At 33.6% G+C, this 17,832-nt stretch overlaps 1 protein-coding gene across 1 annotated transcript in view; it reads left to right on the forward strand.

Annotated features, from left to right (window-relative positions):
- The window catches only part of LOC134724027 (ATP-binding cassette sub-family D member 1-like), a 40,418-nt gene that overhangs the window by 1,153 nt on the left and 21,433 nt on the right, over positions 1-17,832 (forward strand). Inside the window, exons 2-8 of the mRNA XM_063587428.1 lie at positions 756-942; positions 1,712-1,836; positions 4,065-4,218; positions 5,061-5,155; positions 5,281-5,426; positions 7,261-7,406; positions 8,045-8,129. Of these exons, the coding sequence (XP_063443498.1) occupies positions 756-942; positions 1,712-1,836; positions 4,065-4,218; positions 5,061-5,155; positions 5,281-5,426; positions 7,261-7,406; positions 8,045-8,129 (938 nt within the window). The remainder of the gene's footprint in view (positions 1-755; positions 943-1,711; positions 1,837-4,064; positions 4,219-5,060; positions 5,156-5,280; positions 5,427-7,260; positions 7,407-8,044; positions 8,130-17,832) is intronic.

The following is a 17,832-nucleotide window of genomic DNA, read 5'->3' on the forward strand; positions in this document are numbered from 1 at the left end:
CACAAGAAACCAAATGACACAGAAATAAATAACTTTACATTGTAGGTCACTGTATGGCTTTCAACAATTAGAAATGCCCATGATCAGATAATGCAGTCAGCTATAAAAGGTTGGGATGTTTTTAAATATGTATATGATGTATACATGTACATGTACAATATAAAAGAGAAGATGTGGTATGATTGCCAATGAGACAACTGTCCACAAGAGACCAAAATGACACAGACACTAACAACTATAGGTCACAGTACGGCCTTCAACAAGAAGCAAAGCCCATACTGCACAGTCAGCTATAAGAGGCCCTGATAAGACAATGTAAAACAATTCAAGAGAGAAAACTTACGGCCTTATTTATATAAAAAAAATAACGAAAAACAAATATGTACAATGTACATTTATATGAACATGGTTGCTAGCCAATACACAATCTTGTTTCCTGATCAATTATTCTTATACATACAAGTACATGTACCAAAAGAACTACATTTGTTGATCTGTAAGCATGGTAAGTAAATAGTAAATTTATTCAAAGCATGTATAAAGTAGTTAACTCATTTCAGAAAAAAAGTTTATTAAAATATCATGAATATGAAATTTTTAATCCATATTTAGATCATTATTAAATTATTTAGCAATTCATGCAATTTAGCCATTAGATTTAAAACATTCCTACTATAAATACATGTTAGTGTAAACATAATAAAGGTAAAGTTTATTTTGTAACACAATATAATTTATATTTGTTATTATTTCAGATAGAGTTGAATCTTCTACAGAAATGCTATAAAAAATTAGCTGAACAAATGCATTTGATATTTAACAAACGATTGTGGTATATCATGTTTGAACAATTCCTAATGAAGTACGTTTGGAGTGCCAGTGGTTTGATTATGGTAGCAATACCTATTCTTACAGCAAAAGGTGGTGGAATAAGAGCTGATGGTAAGTCTTAGATACATGTATCATAATGTGGGGTACACATCAATGAAACATCAATCTAAAAACCATAAGGAATATATAGAAAAAAATAACTACATTTACATGCCAACAAATAGTCATTCAATAGTTTTCTTTGATGTCAAGTCTCAAATCATTCTGAGTACACTGTACATGCTGTATAGACATAGTGAAGAAATGCAGTATACATGGTATAACAGACTAAAAAAATTGCAGAGGTTCATATATGGCATGTATGGTACATGTAGATGATAAAGGTGTGTGTACAATGTGCATGACCTCATTTTCTTATGTTTTCATAGTCTGAATTTCAGATACTACATTGTACATCCATAAGCAATAAGTTTGTTTCTTGGATACTTTAAGTAATTAATACTACATACATGTACAGCCATATTTGGTGAATGGAATGATTGCAAAGTGTTTATGTCTAACTGACAATGTTTATGACTTTGACTCCATGTTCAAGATTCACATTTAGTGTTTGTGGTAAGGTCCCTACTTCATATATATGCCATAACAAAAAATGTCATCACAATAAACTCAAATACCAATGAATACCGATGTTATACAAAAAAAAACACAGATACATTGTAAAAGTAATTAACATTGAATAATACTCTATTATTAAAATACTGAGGTTACTGAATAACTGAAAGCAAACTTAGATGTGGGCATTTTTATTTTTGTGCAATGACTGTTTCGGTACATTCATATAAGTCCCTTCTACTTATACATAACTGCTTTTATATAGGATCAGAGGTGGATGATGACCCAGACGGAGGTGTTAGTGACAGAACAAAAGCCTTTACTACAGCTAGGAACTTACTGATCAATTGTGCTGATGCTGTAGAAAGAATGATGTCTTCTTATAAAGAGGTAAAAAAAAATATGGCAAGGAAAGCTTTTGGACATTTTTTAAGACATACAGTTAACTCTCGTTGTCTCGAACTCGGTTGACTCGAAATTTCGGATGAGTCGAAGTTTTCACGTGGTCCCGAACTTTGTTCCATATAAATGTATGTCATGTATGTAATTCGACTCCTGATGAGTCGAAATTGGATGTGTCGAAATTTCGGTTGAGTCGAACTAAAATTACGATCCCAAGGTTAACAAAAGCATACAAAATTCATTATTTATCTCGAACTAATACACATATGTCAAAACATGACCTCCGGCATTTAAATGGATTGAAGAGTTAATCTGACAATACACGTGTAATTAAATTTCCGGTCACTGACCACTGTATTGATTTATGACATGCTATTTCCACGAGTGTTTACCTGGCACTCGGTAAGATAATCTTTTATAGAATTTTTATAATTAATTAGTGATACATTGTTAATGTTTATGAAAAAGTATTTAAAATGTTTACAAAACAATTAATTGAAATTTACACTAATGAGCTTGGGTGTGTATAAAGTAAGGATTATGACTTCCGTTGATAATCACCTAAAAACTACTCAATCGGCGTCTTTAATCTAGTTGTATTTTCTTTATTAAAAGAAAGAGTGAGATAAAACAAAATGACGAGGAATCTAAATTTTATAAAGTCTTTTGTATCCGAGAATACACAATTTTGTCAGCTTTAAACGACCTGAATAACGAAACTATCGATTGGAAATTACTCTCTCGGATAAAAGCCATAGGAAACATTTGTAACTGAAACAATTGAATGAGAAAAAATAATGTTATTACAATAACGAAAGACCATGACATACAAATACATCGATCTGATACCAGAATATCGATCCCCTTCCCATATTCACCCGGATTTATTTTAGCTTTACCATGCTAAGCAAGAGTTGTGTCCCTTGTTCAGTCAAACTTCCGGTTTTCGTTTGAGTCGAACTATGTGTATCTCGAAATATTTCTCCGTTCCGGCTGACTTCGAGATAACGAGAGTCGACTGTAATTAAATTGAGAATATTAGAAAAAACAAATGGGCAAACATGGACATGGTCTCAGTCTGTAATAATTCATAAAAAAACAAGTTTTGTTATTCTTTAAGTGCACTTGAAAATTGTATCAAATAATTGTATCCATTGGAACAGAACTCTGTAAGGGCTGAACATTTGTACAGTTTAATCTTATGTTTGTGTTATGTTGTTTACCTACCCACCCAAAAAGCAGCTTACCTGAAATATTTTTTGACACAAATTTCTAGCTCTAACATTGTATTCTTTTACTACTAGGTTGTTTTGAACAACCTTGACTGCCTGCAAGGGTAAAAACCTGTAACGTATGTTGCGGGCCTAAAAAATAATACCATATAGCAGGTTATTTTCCTGGGGTATTAATTTTTGCTTACCAGTATTTTTCGCAGATAGAACAAAATCGCCAAAATAGATTCCTCCAAATTAAAAATGTAAATGATAAAAGTTTTGCATCCCCCAAAATAATTCATTTACCTTATTTAATAAAATTTACGAAATTTTACACACACAAAAATAACCTGCTATACAGTAAGACCTTTACTTACCTATCAGACCCAATAAGGCATAGTTAGGCAACATCAAACATGGAATTTCTTAAGGTTGGCCTTATTCATGGAAGGATGATGATGAATCACGAAAAATACTGTATAGTACAACCTCAACAGCCAACACATCACTGCTGGAAAAAAAAATATTCTAACAACCAGGAACAACACATCACTTCTGGAAAAAAATATTCTAACAACCAGGAACAACACATCATTTCTGGAAAAAAATATTCTAACAACCATGAACAACACATGGTCCGATCATTTGGATGTTGGTACAAATGCAATGTGGAGCTAGTCTTGTTAAGGCATTTTTTTGTTAAGTAAGGGTTCAGTTATTACAGGTTTAACTATAAAATACTGTATAATCATATGATTGTAAAGATATTTGCTTTTTGATGAACATTGCATTATACATTATTTCTTTAAAACAACAAACACAAATATACTGATAATTAATGGCTTTAATATCTATTCATTGGATTGGTCTATTAAAATTACAGGTATTTTGGGATAAATTTATGTACATGTATGATCAAAGATTATAATACATTATAACTTGCATGTTTAAGTTGTGTATACATGTAGTATCCATGTTTATCATGAATAACTTACATTTTAGATAACCGAACTTGCTGGATATACATCTCGAGTTTCAGAAATGTTTGAAACTTTTAATGATATCAGACAGGGAAAGTACAAAAGGACTATTGTGACAAAGCAAAAAAAGGGAAAGTCAAACTTAGAGAAAATCTCTGGACCATTACAAATAAAAGGTATTTGATAATTATAGATTATTGTTGGTCATCTCAACGACATTAGTTTTCCTCACTAGTGCTGGTACTGCAATAGTAAAATATGAAATCTAGTTGAGATGACTAATGATAATCTGTTAATCACTATTTTACCTATGATGATATTGTTAATTTCATTGACAACAGCACATGCGCCCTTATTTTTCATATCACCCTTTTGTCCTGAGAAAGGAAATTATAAGTCAGTAAGATCAAAGAAAAATCCGGAAAATAGCCTTTATATAAATATTTCAACACACTTCCCAAGTTATAGTCCATGTAAGGCTTTAGTCTGAAAAAAGTCCTCTTGAAAGGCATGAAAGGGTAAGGCAGGAATTTGACTAATTGGTACTGTTTATAAATCATGGTGATTTTTATGGCGGTCATTTAGCAATAACAAAAAAGAAATCTAAGGATTGCATTGATCACTTCAGGAAAATGAGGCTTTCCAAAATGCATCAAGGAACTGTGGCCTGTATTACAATTAATCCGACTGACCACAAATCAGTTGTGCTAAAGCCATTAGGGAAAAAAATCATGAAATCTGTTCTGATTCATACTCTGTATCCAATGTTTAGTGCTCAGTAGAATTAAACACAAAATAATAATGTTTTTGAAAAATTATGTGGTTTTCTGTTTGCTGGTACAATTGCAATATAGTAGTTTTTAAAAATGTCTACTTTACCAAATACATGTTAAAGTGTGCTAAAGGTTGGTGAAAATATCTTTGAAAAGTTAAGAACATATTACATTTCTTTTTAACTGTAAATATGCTACTTTGAATGTATGATTTGGTAATCTATGTTATCACAAAACTATTTCAGGGGAGGTAATTGACACAGAGTCTGTCATAGACACAGAAGATTTAGCCATCATTACACCCAATGGAGATGTTATTGTGGGCAGTCTTACTATGAGGGTAAGTTAACAACAAAGGATATTAAACTTGAAGACAAAAAAAATGAGATTACAATATACAATTATAGCCTGTTACTACATGCCGAACATGGAGGTGAATATTAATCTATGTTTTTCTTATTTCAGGTTGAACCCGGAATGCATCTTCTTATTACTGGACCAAATGGTTGTGGAAAATCCTCATTGTTTAGAATTTTTAGTGGATTGTGGCCTGTGTATAAAGGAAAACTTCAGAAACCTCCACCAACTTCAATGTTTTATATTCCTCAAAGGTATCAATTTATTTTGTTTACTGTGGATATATTATTTTTTGTTGGATACCAATTTTTGTGAATTTTGTGGGTACACAGGTAACCACAAATTTAAATGTTCAATGAAATACAAATTAACCATAGACTTGTGTGCAAACATTAGCAAAACAAAATAATTAAATATCCATAAAAGTGTTAAGTTTTCCTCAATCCAACAAAATTGGTAGCAAAGAAAATAAGTGAATTCACAGTATTGAATAGTATTCTATTACCTTATTAATATGAATTTGTTATTGTAGACTAGAGTTTGAATTTTATATATATATCTGAATGAAAGAACCTACAATATTGATATATCTATTTTGAAATAAAGTTACATTTACACAATGGTATTTTCAAGGGACAACAATTAGATACCTAAAATTGAGAATGGAAATGGGGAATGTGTCAAAGAGACAACAACCCAACCAAATAAAAAACAACAGCAGAAGGTCACCAACAGGTCTTCAATGTGCGAGAAATTCCCGCACCTGGAGTCGTTCTTCAGCTGGCCCCTTAACAAATATATACTAGTCCAGTGATAATGAACGCCATACTAATTTCCAAATTGTACACAAGAAACTAAAATTAAAATAATACAAGACTAACAAAGGCCAGAGGCTCCTGACTTGGGACAGGGGCAAAAATGCGGCTGGGTTAAACATGTTTGTGAGATCTCAACCCTCCCCCTATACCTCTAACCAATGTAGAAAAGTAAATGCATAACAATACACACATTAAAATTCAGTTCAAGAGAAGTCCGAGTCTGATGTCAGAAGATGTAACCAAAGAAAATAAACAAAATGACGATAATACATAAATAACAACAGACTACTAGCAGTTAACTGACATGCCAGCTCCAGACTTCAATTAAACTGACTGAAAGATTATGATTTCATCATATGAACATCAGGCACAATCCTTCCCGTTAGGGGTTTAGTATCATACATGTTTTCTAAATTAATTATATGGATCACATGAAAATGTGGTGCATCCAAAACACTTTTCAAGATAAATCTACATCATTGACACTTGAACATTTAAACATGTTTTTTGAAATCTCAAACCTCCCCAAAGTATATGTTTTTGGTAATCCTTTCATTTAAAAGGCACAAACTACAGGGCTGATGATACTAGCAGTTGTGTCAACCCAGTATTAGAAAATGAAACTTGTTATAAATTCTAGCATCAGAAGTTCTTTTCTGTATTATCTTTATCAGTTATGTTCCAATCCAAATATCTGAAAGCCAGGGATATATACATACATGATAAGTTATACGACAAAGAAGAACTATAAAGAGTCGTAAATATTATCTAATGTCAAATTTAAAAGTGGCTTCCGTTTAATATATTTATGTAAATTTTCTATATGCCATGCTATTTTTATGATGTTAAATTAGTTACACATTGTGCAATTTTCCTAATACAGGAATTGTTTGTCCCAATTGATTCCCGTATTCATGGTAATAGGACAATTACACATTTTGTGTAACAAATTTATCCTGCCATTTATTTATTAAATTTTTTTTTTTTTTTTAAATAATAAATTATAAACATGTAGTATTAAAAATTATTAATTATTTGGACAATATCAATCAAATATATTTAGATCAAATAGATTTAGTATAAAACTGTGAGAAAAGAAAAATAATAGGACTACTTTTTTGTTTTAAAAGTCAATGAAATAAGGGAGATAATTTGAATTGGCTTAATTAAAAATTGCACTAAAATCTATAAGAAAATTATCAGCCAATCAAATTGCCAGAAATTACTCTAAATTATAAAAAATTATATAATTTTTTATACTATTTTACAGACCCTATATGTCTATAGGAACATTGAGAGACCAAGTGATATACCCAGATAATGTTGAAGATATGAAGAAGAAAGACTTGACTGATAAAGACTTAATCAATATACTGAATATAGTCAACTTACAACACATAGTCGACAGGGAAGGAGGTATATTGCTTAAAACTTTCCAGCCCCAATCAATCATTTTTTTATTAAGAGCATACATGTTTTCTTTGTTTACCCATACTTGGTTTGGGGTAGATAAGAAATATAAATGCAGTTATATATTTCAGTTTTTTGTTTGAAATTTGTTAATACAATCACTCGGCTTGAAATTCCCACAAGTAAAAATTAAATGTAAGATTTCATAATTAGAATCATCAATTTGACACACTTTAAGAAAAGTGCCAAATATACAACTTCCAGGTCTCTAGGTTACCAATTGAAATGTATCCATAAGCTGATTAAATGCTGTACATGTAATTGCAATGACTAATTGATTGATTGATTGATTGCTTGTGTTTAACACCATTTTCAGAACTCTTGGCTATATTGTCGTGGCAAGTTATTATAAGTTGAGGAAGCCAGAGGGCCGTAAAAAAACACCAACCTTCAGTAGGAAAACTGGCAAACCTATTCAATTAAAATATGCAAGGTTCAAACAAACAACCACGGTGTTGACTGGCTAGTGATATTGTAGATGAACTACCTGGACTGAAGCTCTGATTTGCAAATAAATGTTCGTATGTCCATGATTTTGATTTCAAAGTCAATATCTGATATAAACAATATATCTTCTTCTGTAGGTTGGGATTCAGAAAGTGATTGGAAAGATGTGTTATCTGGAGGAGAGAAACAGAGAATGGGCATGGCTAGGATATTCTATCACAGGTTTGTGACTTATGATATTAGAATTTAAAACTGATGCAGTCCTGGACAGGGACTTTCTATACTAACGGGACTTGTCACTAATGATTTAAACTGATTTCTTATTAGCCACCTGCTTAAAGCTACCACCTAACAATAAACTTAGTTTTGTATCTCTGTTTTACGATGCTAGTAGTTATTTTCGTATTTCACAGTTCATTGTAAATGTTTAATTATTATTAGTTGTTAATATCAAATCTGATTAAAAGCTATTTACAATGACAAAAAATATATATAAAAAATGTTTTGAAAGAATGATGAATTATTAAACTTAGACGTACCGTTTTGAAACACTCCAGTTGTGTAAAATGGTTTACATATCAAACTAGATGGCGGCTACTGAAAATTCAACTAACAAATACCTCAAAGTTCAGAGATCAATATTAATAAAACGATCAGAGAAATCTTTTGAAAAACAGAATTTTTCAATGACAAAATGTATAGAATTTCATAAAATGATTTTTTTGTTAAAATTGAACATATAGCATGTATAGTTATGAAGAACACTTCGTAAATGTGAAATGATTTGCTATAAAGTCATGTGACATCAGCTACGGCCAAGATCAGTCTGATAATATGTATAGACATTGTTATAAGTGACCAGTCCCGTTAGTATAGAAAGTCCCTGTCCAAGATAAGAAAATGTTTAACATTGAATGGCAAGATTTTATGTGGTAAAGTTTCAACAATATTAAGGTTGTTGCTTATTAATCACAAATGAACAGTACTTCACTGTATACTTTGTTACCATTTCATCTGTCTTCAATATTCTCTCTCAAGGAGGTACTACTTCAAATTGTGTTGAACTATTGTTAGATGAATGGTTGTCAAATTTGTGGAAATCATTGTAGATTTGTTAGAATTTGAGGATTTGCATAATATCCATAGTTCTAGTTCATTTTCTTTATTTTGTTGTGTGGTTCCTGTGGTTCCTACTGTTTCTGGTTCTCTCTAGTTCTCCCTAAATCTCTGTTTATTCATAATCATATTTGTTGTAGGGTTATTGGGCTGCTGTATCATAGATTTTCACTTTTTTCCATTTAAGCATAGTCATATGTGTTGTAGAGTTTTGTTGGGCTGTTTTTGATTTTTTTTCTCTTGTAAATCACCATTTATCATAGTGATATTTATCAAGAGTTTGTTGGGCTGTTGGTTTTTACTCTTATTTCCGTTTACTGATAGTCGTATTTCTTCTTGGGTTATTTTTGGCTGCTGCTTCATAGATTCCCCAAAAATCCCCATTCATTCATAGTCATATTTGTTGGAGGAACTTTTGTTGTTGGCCTTCTGTCTCATGTTTTTTCCTGATTTTTTTTTCTTTTTTGTTCAGTCATATTTGTTGCAGTGTATTCAAAGACAGCATATTATCTCTTGCAAAACAAAAACTATGCTGAATCAATGATTTTGTTTCATTTATATATTTTTTTCATAGTCATATTTTTTGTAAGATTTTGTTGGGCTGCTGTTTCATTAATTCCCCTAAAATTTCTATTTTTCCATAGTCATTTATGTTGCAGGGTTTATTGACTGCTGTCTCATTGATTTGCCCTCCCTTTTTTATTGTCATATATGTAAGAGATTTTGTTGGTCTGCTGTCTTATTAATTCCCCCCAAATCTGTCATATTTGCTGTAGGGTGTTTTGGAGCTGCTGCCATAATAATTCTGACCTCATATCCTTTTATTAATAGTCATATTTGTTGCAGGGTGTGGTGGTCTGCTGTCCTTTTGATTTTTCCTATTATTTCTATTTATTCATAGTTGTATTAATTATGGCACCCTCAACGGAGTTGGGGTGTCGTATTGTTATTCTACGTTTCTTTTTATTTTTTTATGGCACCCTCAACGGAGTTGGGGTGTCGTATTGTTATTCTACGTTTCTTTTTATTTTTTTTATTTTTATTTTTCTTCCACACATTTTTGTCCAGTCTGGAACTCTCATATGAATGGCCACAAGAAGATGGAACTATACCATATTGTTAACCACCAAATGAAGATTTGCTTTTTGGGGGTGGCACTTTCAAGATGGCTGCCGTTACCATGGAAACGGAACAAATGTGAAAAAATCCAGTTTTTTGTTTTGGTGAACATTTTGGATACTATTTAATTCAGAATCATTATATTTTAATACAATGTAGGTGCCCACTATATACAGGTGTTGGATGATTTTGGCACTCATTGGAACTACTATGTTGCCATGGAAACTACTCCAACAAATTCAAAAATCTCAAAATGTTCCAAACTTAATGAAACTTCACAGTAACGATGAGCAACATTGGAAGATGTGGAATTTGGCGTTGGAATTTCCAAAATCGCTGTTGTTACCATGGAAACAATGCAAAAAGGTCAAAACTTTGAATTTTCACAGAACATTCTAGAACATCAATGTTAAATTTGTTCTAGAGACATTAAATGGTATATAATTATGGAGGGAATAAATTGCAGCGGGGGTTTGACTTTGGAATATTCAAAATGGCCGCCGTTACCATGGAAACAGCAAAAATACAAAAAAATTCAAAATGCTTCAAATTTATTGAAACTTATAACAAATGTTGCTCAGCTAATGTAGACTTGACTTTTGAGTTTGGAATTTCCAAAATGGCCGCCGTTACCATGGCTACCGCTCACCTGGCAATAGGGGAAGGGTGCCATCCGCTATTGCTTGCAATCGCAAATCTAGTTATGTCACCCGATCGACAATGTCGGGTGACATATTGCTTTTCTTATGTTTCTTTGTTATTATGTCACCCGATCGACAATGTCGGGTGACATATTGTTATTCCTCCGTTTCTTTGTTATTATGTCACCCGATCGACAATGTCGGGTGACATATTGCTTTTCTTATGTTTCTTTGTTATGGCACCCTCAACGGAGTTGGGGTGACGTATTGTTATTCATCGATTCTTTTTTTCCTTATTCTTCTTCCACACATTTTGTCCACGCAGTTTCTGGGAATTGAGTTGACCAATGTTGATGGAACTATACCACAATGTGGACCAGCATGTGAAGTTGTGCACCTGACTTTGGAATGGTCAAAATGGCTGCCGTTTCCATGGAAACAGCAAAAATCCGAAATTTTTCAAAGTGTTCAAAACTGGACGAAACTTCACTTAAATAGTAACAGGCATTGCCTGAGTTGCATTTTGATCTTGGAATTTTCAAAATGGCTGCCGTTACCATGGAAACAGCTAAAATATCAAAAATTGTAACTCTTTCATTATATGATCAAACTGGATGAAACTTTATGAAATTGTTATCCAATATGCCAAGATGCCAAAACACTATTTGGATAATTCAAAATGGCCGCCGTTGTCATGGAAACTGGGGGCAAGTTTTGCATTGACTCTATGGAAAAATGCATAAAATCTGCACTTACTCAGAGAGTATTGCACCAAAGTCAATGAAACTGTATTGATATATAACATGACATGTGGCAATGAGATGTCTGCTTTTAGAATTTTTGAATTATCTACTGTTACCATGGTAGCAGCAAAAATGTACAAAATTATAAAAAAAATCAAAGTGCTTCAAAAATGCTCCAAACTTAATGAAACTTCACAAAAAAGATAATTTGCATGTAAAGATGCCCTCTTTGACTTTAGAATTTTCAAAATGGCTGTCGCTCGCCTGGCAATAAGGGAAGGGTGCCATCCGCTATTGCTTGCAATGGCAAATCTAGTTATGGCACCCTCAACGGAGTTGGGGTGACATATTGTTATTCTACGTTTCTTTTTGTTTTTATTTTTATGTCACCCTGACGGAGGTCGGGTGACATATTGTTATTGTACGATTCTTTTTCTTTTCTTTATTATTCCACACTTTTTTGTCCAGACTATTTCTCAGAATTGCATGGACCAATGAAGATGGAAGTGTACCATAATGTTAACCCCCATGTGCAGATGTGCAATCGGGGGTTGGCATTTCCAAGATGGCTGCCGTTGTCATGGAAACAGGAATAATGTGAAAAATCAGAAAGTCTTCAGAAATGAATGAAATTTTGTGGAAATGTTACTTGGCATGCAAAGACTTGCAATTCATCTTTGGAATTTCCAAAATGGCCGCCGTTGCCATAGAAACAGTTCAAACATCAAAATGGAACATTCCAGAACATAAGTGTTCTACAGCCATTAAATGTTATATGATGGTATAATATTATGGGGAGCACAATATGAAGCAGCAGTATGACTTTGGAATTTTCAAAATGGCGGCCGTTGCCATAGAAACAGTTCAAACATAAAAAAAATAAAAAAGCTTTAAACTTTTTTAAAATTAGCAGAATGAAGAATCATGAAGTGAAAATGTTTATCAAATGTTTAGAAATTTTGTGATGGCTGTCACTTAGTGGCAATTGGCGGACCAGGGTGACATCCGCTATTGCTTGCAATGGCAATTCTAGTTATGGCACCCTAAACGGAGTTTGGGTGACATATTGTTATTCTTCGTTTCTTTTTTTCTCATTTTTAATATTATTTTTCTTCCACTTTTTTGTCCAGGCAATTTCTCGGAACTGTATGGACCAATGTCAATGGAACTTTACAATAATGTTAACCACCATGTGCAGATTTGCAAATAAGGGTTGGCACCACCAAGATGGCTGCCGTTACCATGGAAACTGGTAAAATGCGAAAAATTTCAAAATTTTCAAAATGCTCCAATCTTTCTAAAACTTTTCAAAAATGTTAATAGGCATGTGTAAATCTGGTCTTTGACTTTGAAATTTTCAAAATGGCTGCTGTTATCCTGGCAATAGGGGAAGGGTGCCATCCGTTATTGCTAGCAATTACAAATCTAGTTATTATTATTTTTCTTCCACTATTTTTTGTCCGGAGCAGTTCTCGGAATTGAATTGACCAAAGTTGATGGAACTATGCTATAATGTTGACCACCATGTGAAGTTGTCCCTCTGACTTTGGAATGGTCAAGATGGCTGCCGTTGCCATGGAAACGGGTAAAATGTGAAAATTTTCAAAATTTTCAAAATGCTCCAATCTTTCTAAAACTTTACAAAAATGGTAAATGTCATGTGCTGATGTGCTCTTTGACTTTGGAATTTCAAAAATGGCTGCCGTTGTCCTGGCAATTGGGGAAGGGTGCCATCCGTTATTGCTAGCAATTACAAATCTAGTTATGGCACCCTAAACGGAGTTTGGGTGACATACTGTTATTCTTCGTTTCTTTTTTTCTTATTATTATGGCACCCTCAACGGAGTTGGGGTGTCGTATTGTTATTCTACGTTTCTTTTTATGGCACCCTCAACGGAGTTGGGGTGACATATTGTTATTCTACGTTTCTTTTTTTCTTATTATTTTTTTTCTTCCACTTTTTTTTGTCCAGCTTATATCTTGGAATTTTATGAACCAATGGTAATGTAACTTAACCATAACGTTGACCAGCATGTGCAGATTTGCAATCGGGGTATGGCACTTTCAAGATGGCCGCAGTTACCATGGAAACGGAACAAATGTGAAAAAATACAGTTTTTCGTTTTGGTGAACTGTTTGGATATGCTTTAAGTCAGAATCATTATATTTTAATACAATGTAGGTGCCCACTGTATACAGGTGTTGGATGATTTTGACACTCATTGGAACTACTATGTTGCCATGGAAACTACACCAAAAATTTCAGAATTCTCAAAATGTTCCAAACTTCAGGAAACTTCACAGTAAGGATGAGCAACATTGGAAGATGTGGAATTTGTCGTTGGAATTTCCAAAATATCTCTTGTTACCATGGAAACAATGCTAAAAGGTCAAAACTTTGAATTTTCGCAGAACATTCCAGAACATCAATGTTAAATTTATTCTAGAGACATTAAATGGTATATGATTGTGGAGGGAAAAAATTGCAGCGGGGGTTTGACTTTGGAACATTCAAAATGGCCGCCGTTACCATGGAAACAGCAAAAATATGAAAAATTTCAATTTGCTTTAAATTTAATGAAACTTATAACAAATGTTGCCTAGCTTATGTAGACTTGACTTTTGAGTTTGGAATTTTCAAAATGGCCGCCGTTACCATGGAAACAGCAAATTGTCCAAAATATCAAAATGCTTCAAACTTAATGAAACTTTGCAAAAATGTTACTAGACATCTGTAGATGCACTATTTGACTTGTTGCCTAGCTTATGTAGATTTGACTTTTGAGTTTGGAATTTTCAAAACGGCCGCCGTTACCATGGAAACAGCAAATTGTCCAAAATTTCAAAATGCTTCAAACTTAATGAAACTTTGCAAAAATGTTACTAGACATCTGTAGATGCACTATTTGACTTTGGAATTTTCAAAATGGCTGCCGCTCACCTGGCAATGGGGGAAGGGTGCCATCCGTTATTGCTAGCAATTACAAATCTAGTTATTTTTTTTATTTTTATTTTTCTTCCACACATTTTTGTCCAGTCTGGAACTCTCATATGAATGGCCACAAGAAGATGGAACTATACCATATTGTTAACCACCAAATGAAGATTTGCTTTTTGGGGGTGGCACTTTCAAGATGGCTGCCGTTACCATGGAAACGAAACAAATGTGAAAAAATACAGTTTTTTGTTTTGGTGAACTATTTGGATACTATTTAACTCAGAATCATTATATTTTAATACAATGTAGGTGCCCACTATATACAGGTGTTGGATGATTTTGGCTCTCATTGGAACTACTTTGTTGCCATGGAAACTACTCCAAAAAATTAAAAAATCTCAAAATGTTCCAAACTTAATGAAACTTCACAGTAACGATGAGCAACATTGGAAGATGTGGAATTTGGCGTTGGAATTTCCAAAATCGCTCTTGTTACCATGGAAACAATCCAAAAAGGTCAAAACTTTGAATTTTCACAGAACATTCTAGAACATCAATGTTTAATTTATTCTACAGACATTAAACGGTATATGATTGTGGAGGGAAAAAATTGCAGCGGGGGTTTGACTTTGGAATATTCAAAATGGCCGCCGTTACCATGGAAACAGCAAAAAACTTCAAAATGTTTCAAATTTATTGAAACTTATAACGAATGTTGCTCAGCTAATGTAGACTTGACTTTTGAGTTTGGAATTTCCAAAATGGCCGCCGTTACCATGGCTACCGCTCACCTGGCAATAGGGGAAGGGTGCCATCCGCTATTGCTTGCAATCGCAAATCTAGTTATGGCACCCTCAACGGAGTTGGGGTGACGTATTGTTATTCTACGTTTCTTTTTTTTTATGGCACCCTCAACGGAGTTGGGGTGACATATTGTTATTCTACGTTTCTTTTTTTTCTTATTTTTCTTCCACACATTTTTGTCCAGGCGATTTCTCGAAATCCAATGGACCAATGTTGATGGAACTCTACTATAGTGAGGACCCCCAGATCAAGTTGTGCACGAAGCATGGAATGGTTTAAGATGGCTACCGTTTCCATGGAAACAGAACAAATGTAAAAAAATCCAGTTTTTTGTTTTGGTGAACTGTTTGGTTATGCTTGAACTCAGAATCCTTATATTTTAATACAATGTAGGTGCCCACTATATACAGGTGTTGGATGATTTTGACACTCATTGGAACTACTATGTTGCCATGGAAACTACACCAAAAATTTCAAAAATATCAAAATGCTCCAAACTTCAGGAAACTTCACAGTAACGATGAGCAACATTGGCAGATGAGGAATTTGGCGTTGGAATTTCCCAAATCGCTCTTGTTACCATGGAAACAATGCAAAAAGGTCAAAACTTTGAAATTTTCACAGAACATTCCAGAACATCAATGTTAAATTTATTCTAGAGACAGTAAATGGTATATGATTATGGAGGGAAACAATTGCAGCGGGGGGTTTACTTTGGAATATTCAAAATGGCCGCTGTTACCATGGAAACAGCAAAAATATGAAAAACTTTAAAATGCTTCAAATTTAATGAAACTTATAAAAAATGTAGCCTAGCTAATGTAGACTTGACTTTTGAGTTTGGAATTTTCAAAATGGCCGCCGTTGCCATGGAAACAGCAAAAATATCCAAAATTTCAAAATGCTTCAAACTTTGCAAAAATGTTACTCAACATCTGTACATGCACTATTTGACTTTGGAGTTTTCAAAATGGCTGCCGCTCACTTGGCAATGGGGGAAGGGTGCCATCCGTTATTGCTAGCAATTACAAATCTAGTTTCTTATTATTTTTCTTCTACCGATTTTGTCCAGCTTATTTCTCAGAAATTAATGGACCAATGTTGGTTAAACTCTACTATAGTAAGGACCACCATAATAAGTTGTGCAGTGGACTTTTTGATGTGCATGATGTGCACCGTTACCATGGAAACTAAAAATATGTAAAAAAAAATCAAATTTCTAAATCTTTCTTTGTAAGACCCTACTTGATGAAACTTTATGGAAATGTTCCTTAGTAGGCCCTGATGTACCGACAATATTTAGAAATTCTAAAATGGCTGCCATTGTCATGGAAACAGGGCGAAAGTTTAACATTAGCCCTATGGGAAAATACATAAAAGCTGCATTTTCTTGAAGAATAAAGCATCAATCCCAATGGTATATTCCCTCCCATCAACCAATGTGGTATCTGCCACTAAAATTTTGGAAAAGTCTTTGTTACCATAGTAACCAACCAAAATGTCAAAAATTTCCAAAATTTCAAAATGCTCCAAAATTGATGAAACCTAGTATGATTGTTGACTGTCAGGTCTGCATGAGATTTTTGAAGTTGGAATTTACAAAATGGCTACCGTTGCCATGGAAACTGCAGAAATGTCAAATATTTTCAAAATGCTCAAAACTTAATGAAATTTAGTATTATTGTAAACTGGCATGTATAGATGAGACTTTTGACTTTGAAAATTTCAAAATGGCTGCCGTTGCCATGGAAACAGCATAAATGTCATGTTTTTAAAAATGAGCTAAATGTACTGAAAATTTACAGAAAAATGTATAGCCATGCAAATATGTGCATTCACTGTTAAAAGTTTTTGAAATGGCTGCCGCTTAGTGGCAATTTGGGGAAGGGTGACATCCGCTATTGCTTGCAATGGCAATTCTAGTTATGGCACCCTCAACGGAGTTGGGGTGACATATTGTTATTCTACGTTTCTTTTTGTTTTTATTTTTATTATTATTTTTCTTCCACTATTTTTTGTCCGGAGCAGTTCTCGGAATTGAATGGACCAAAGTTGATGGAACTATGCTATAATGTTGACCACCATGTGAAGTTGTCCCTCTGACTTTGGAATGGTCAAGATGGCTGCCGTTGCCATGGAAACGGGTAAAATGTGAAAAATTTCAAAATTTTCAAAATGCTCCAATCTTTCTAAAACTTTACAAAAATGGTAAATGGTATGTACTGATGTGCTCTTTGACTATGGAATTTCAAAAATGGCTGCCGTTGGCCTGGCAATTGGGGAAGGGTGCCATCCGTTATTGCTTGCAATTACAAATCTAGTTATGTCACCCTGACGGAGGTCGGGTGACATATTGTTATTGTACGATTCTTTTTCTTTTCTTTATTATTCCACACTTTTTTGTCCAGACTATTTCTCAGAATTGCATGGACCAATGAAGATGGAAGTGTACCATAATGTTAACCCCCATGTGCAGATGTGCAATCGGGGGTTGGCATTTCCAAGATGGCTGCCGTTGTCATGGAAACAGGAATAATGTGAAAAATCAGAAAGTCTTCAGAAAT

Source organism: Mytilus trossulus, chromosome 1, assembly GCF_036588685.1.
Source record: "Mytilus trossulus isolate FHL-02 chromosome 1, PNRI_Mtr1.1.1.hap1, whole genome shotgun sequence".
In the NCBI taxonomy this organism is placed as follows: Eukaryota; Metazoa; Mollusca; class Bivalvia; order Mytilida; family Mytilidae; genus Mytilus; species Mytilus trossulus.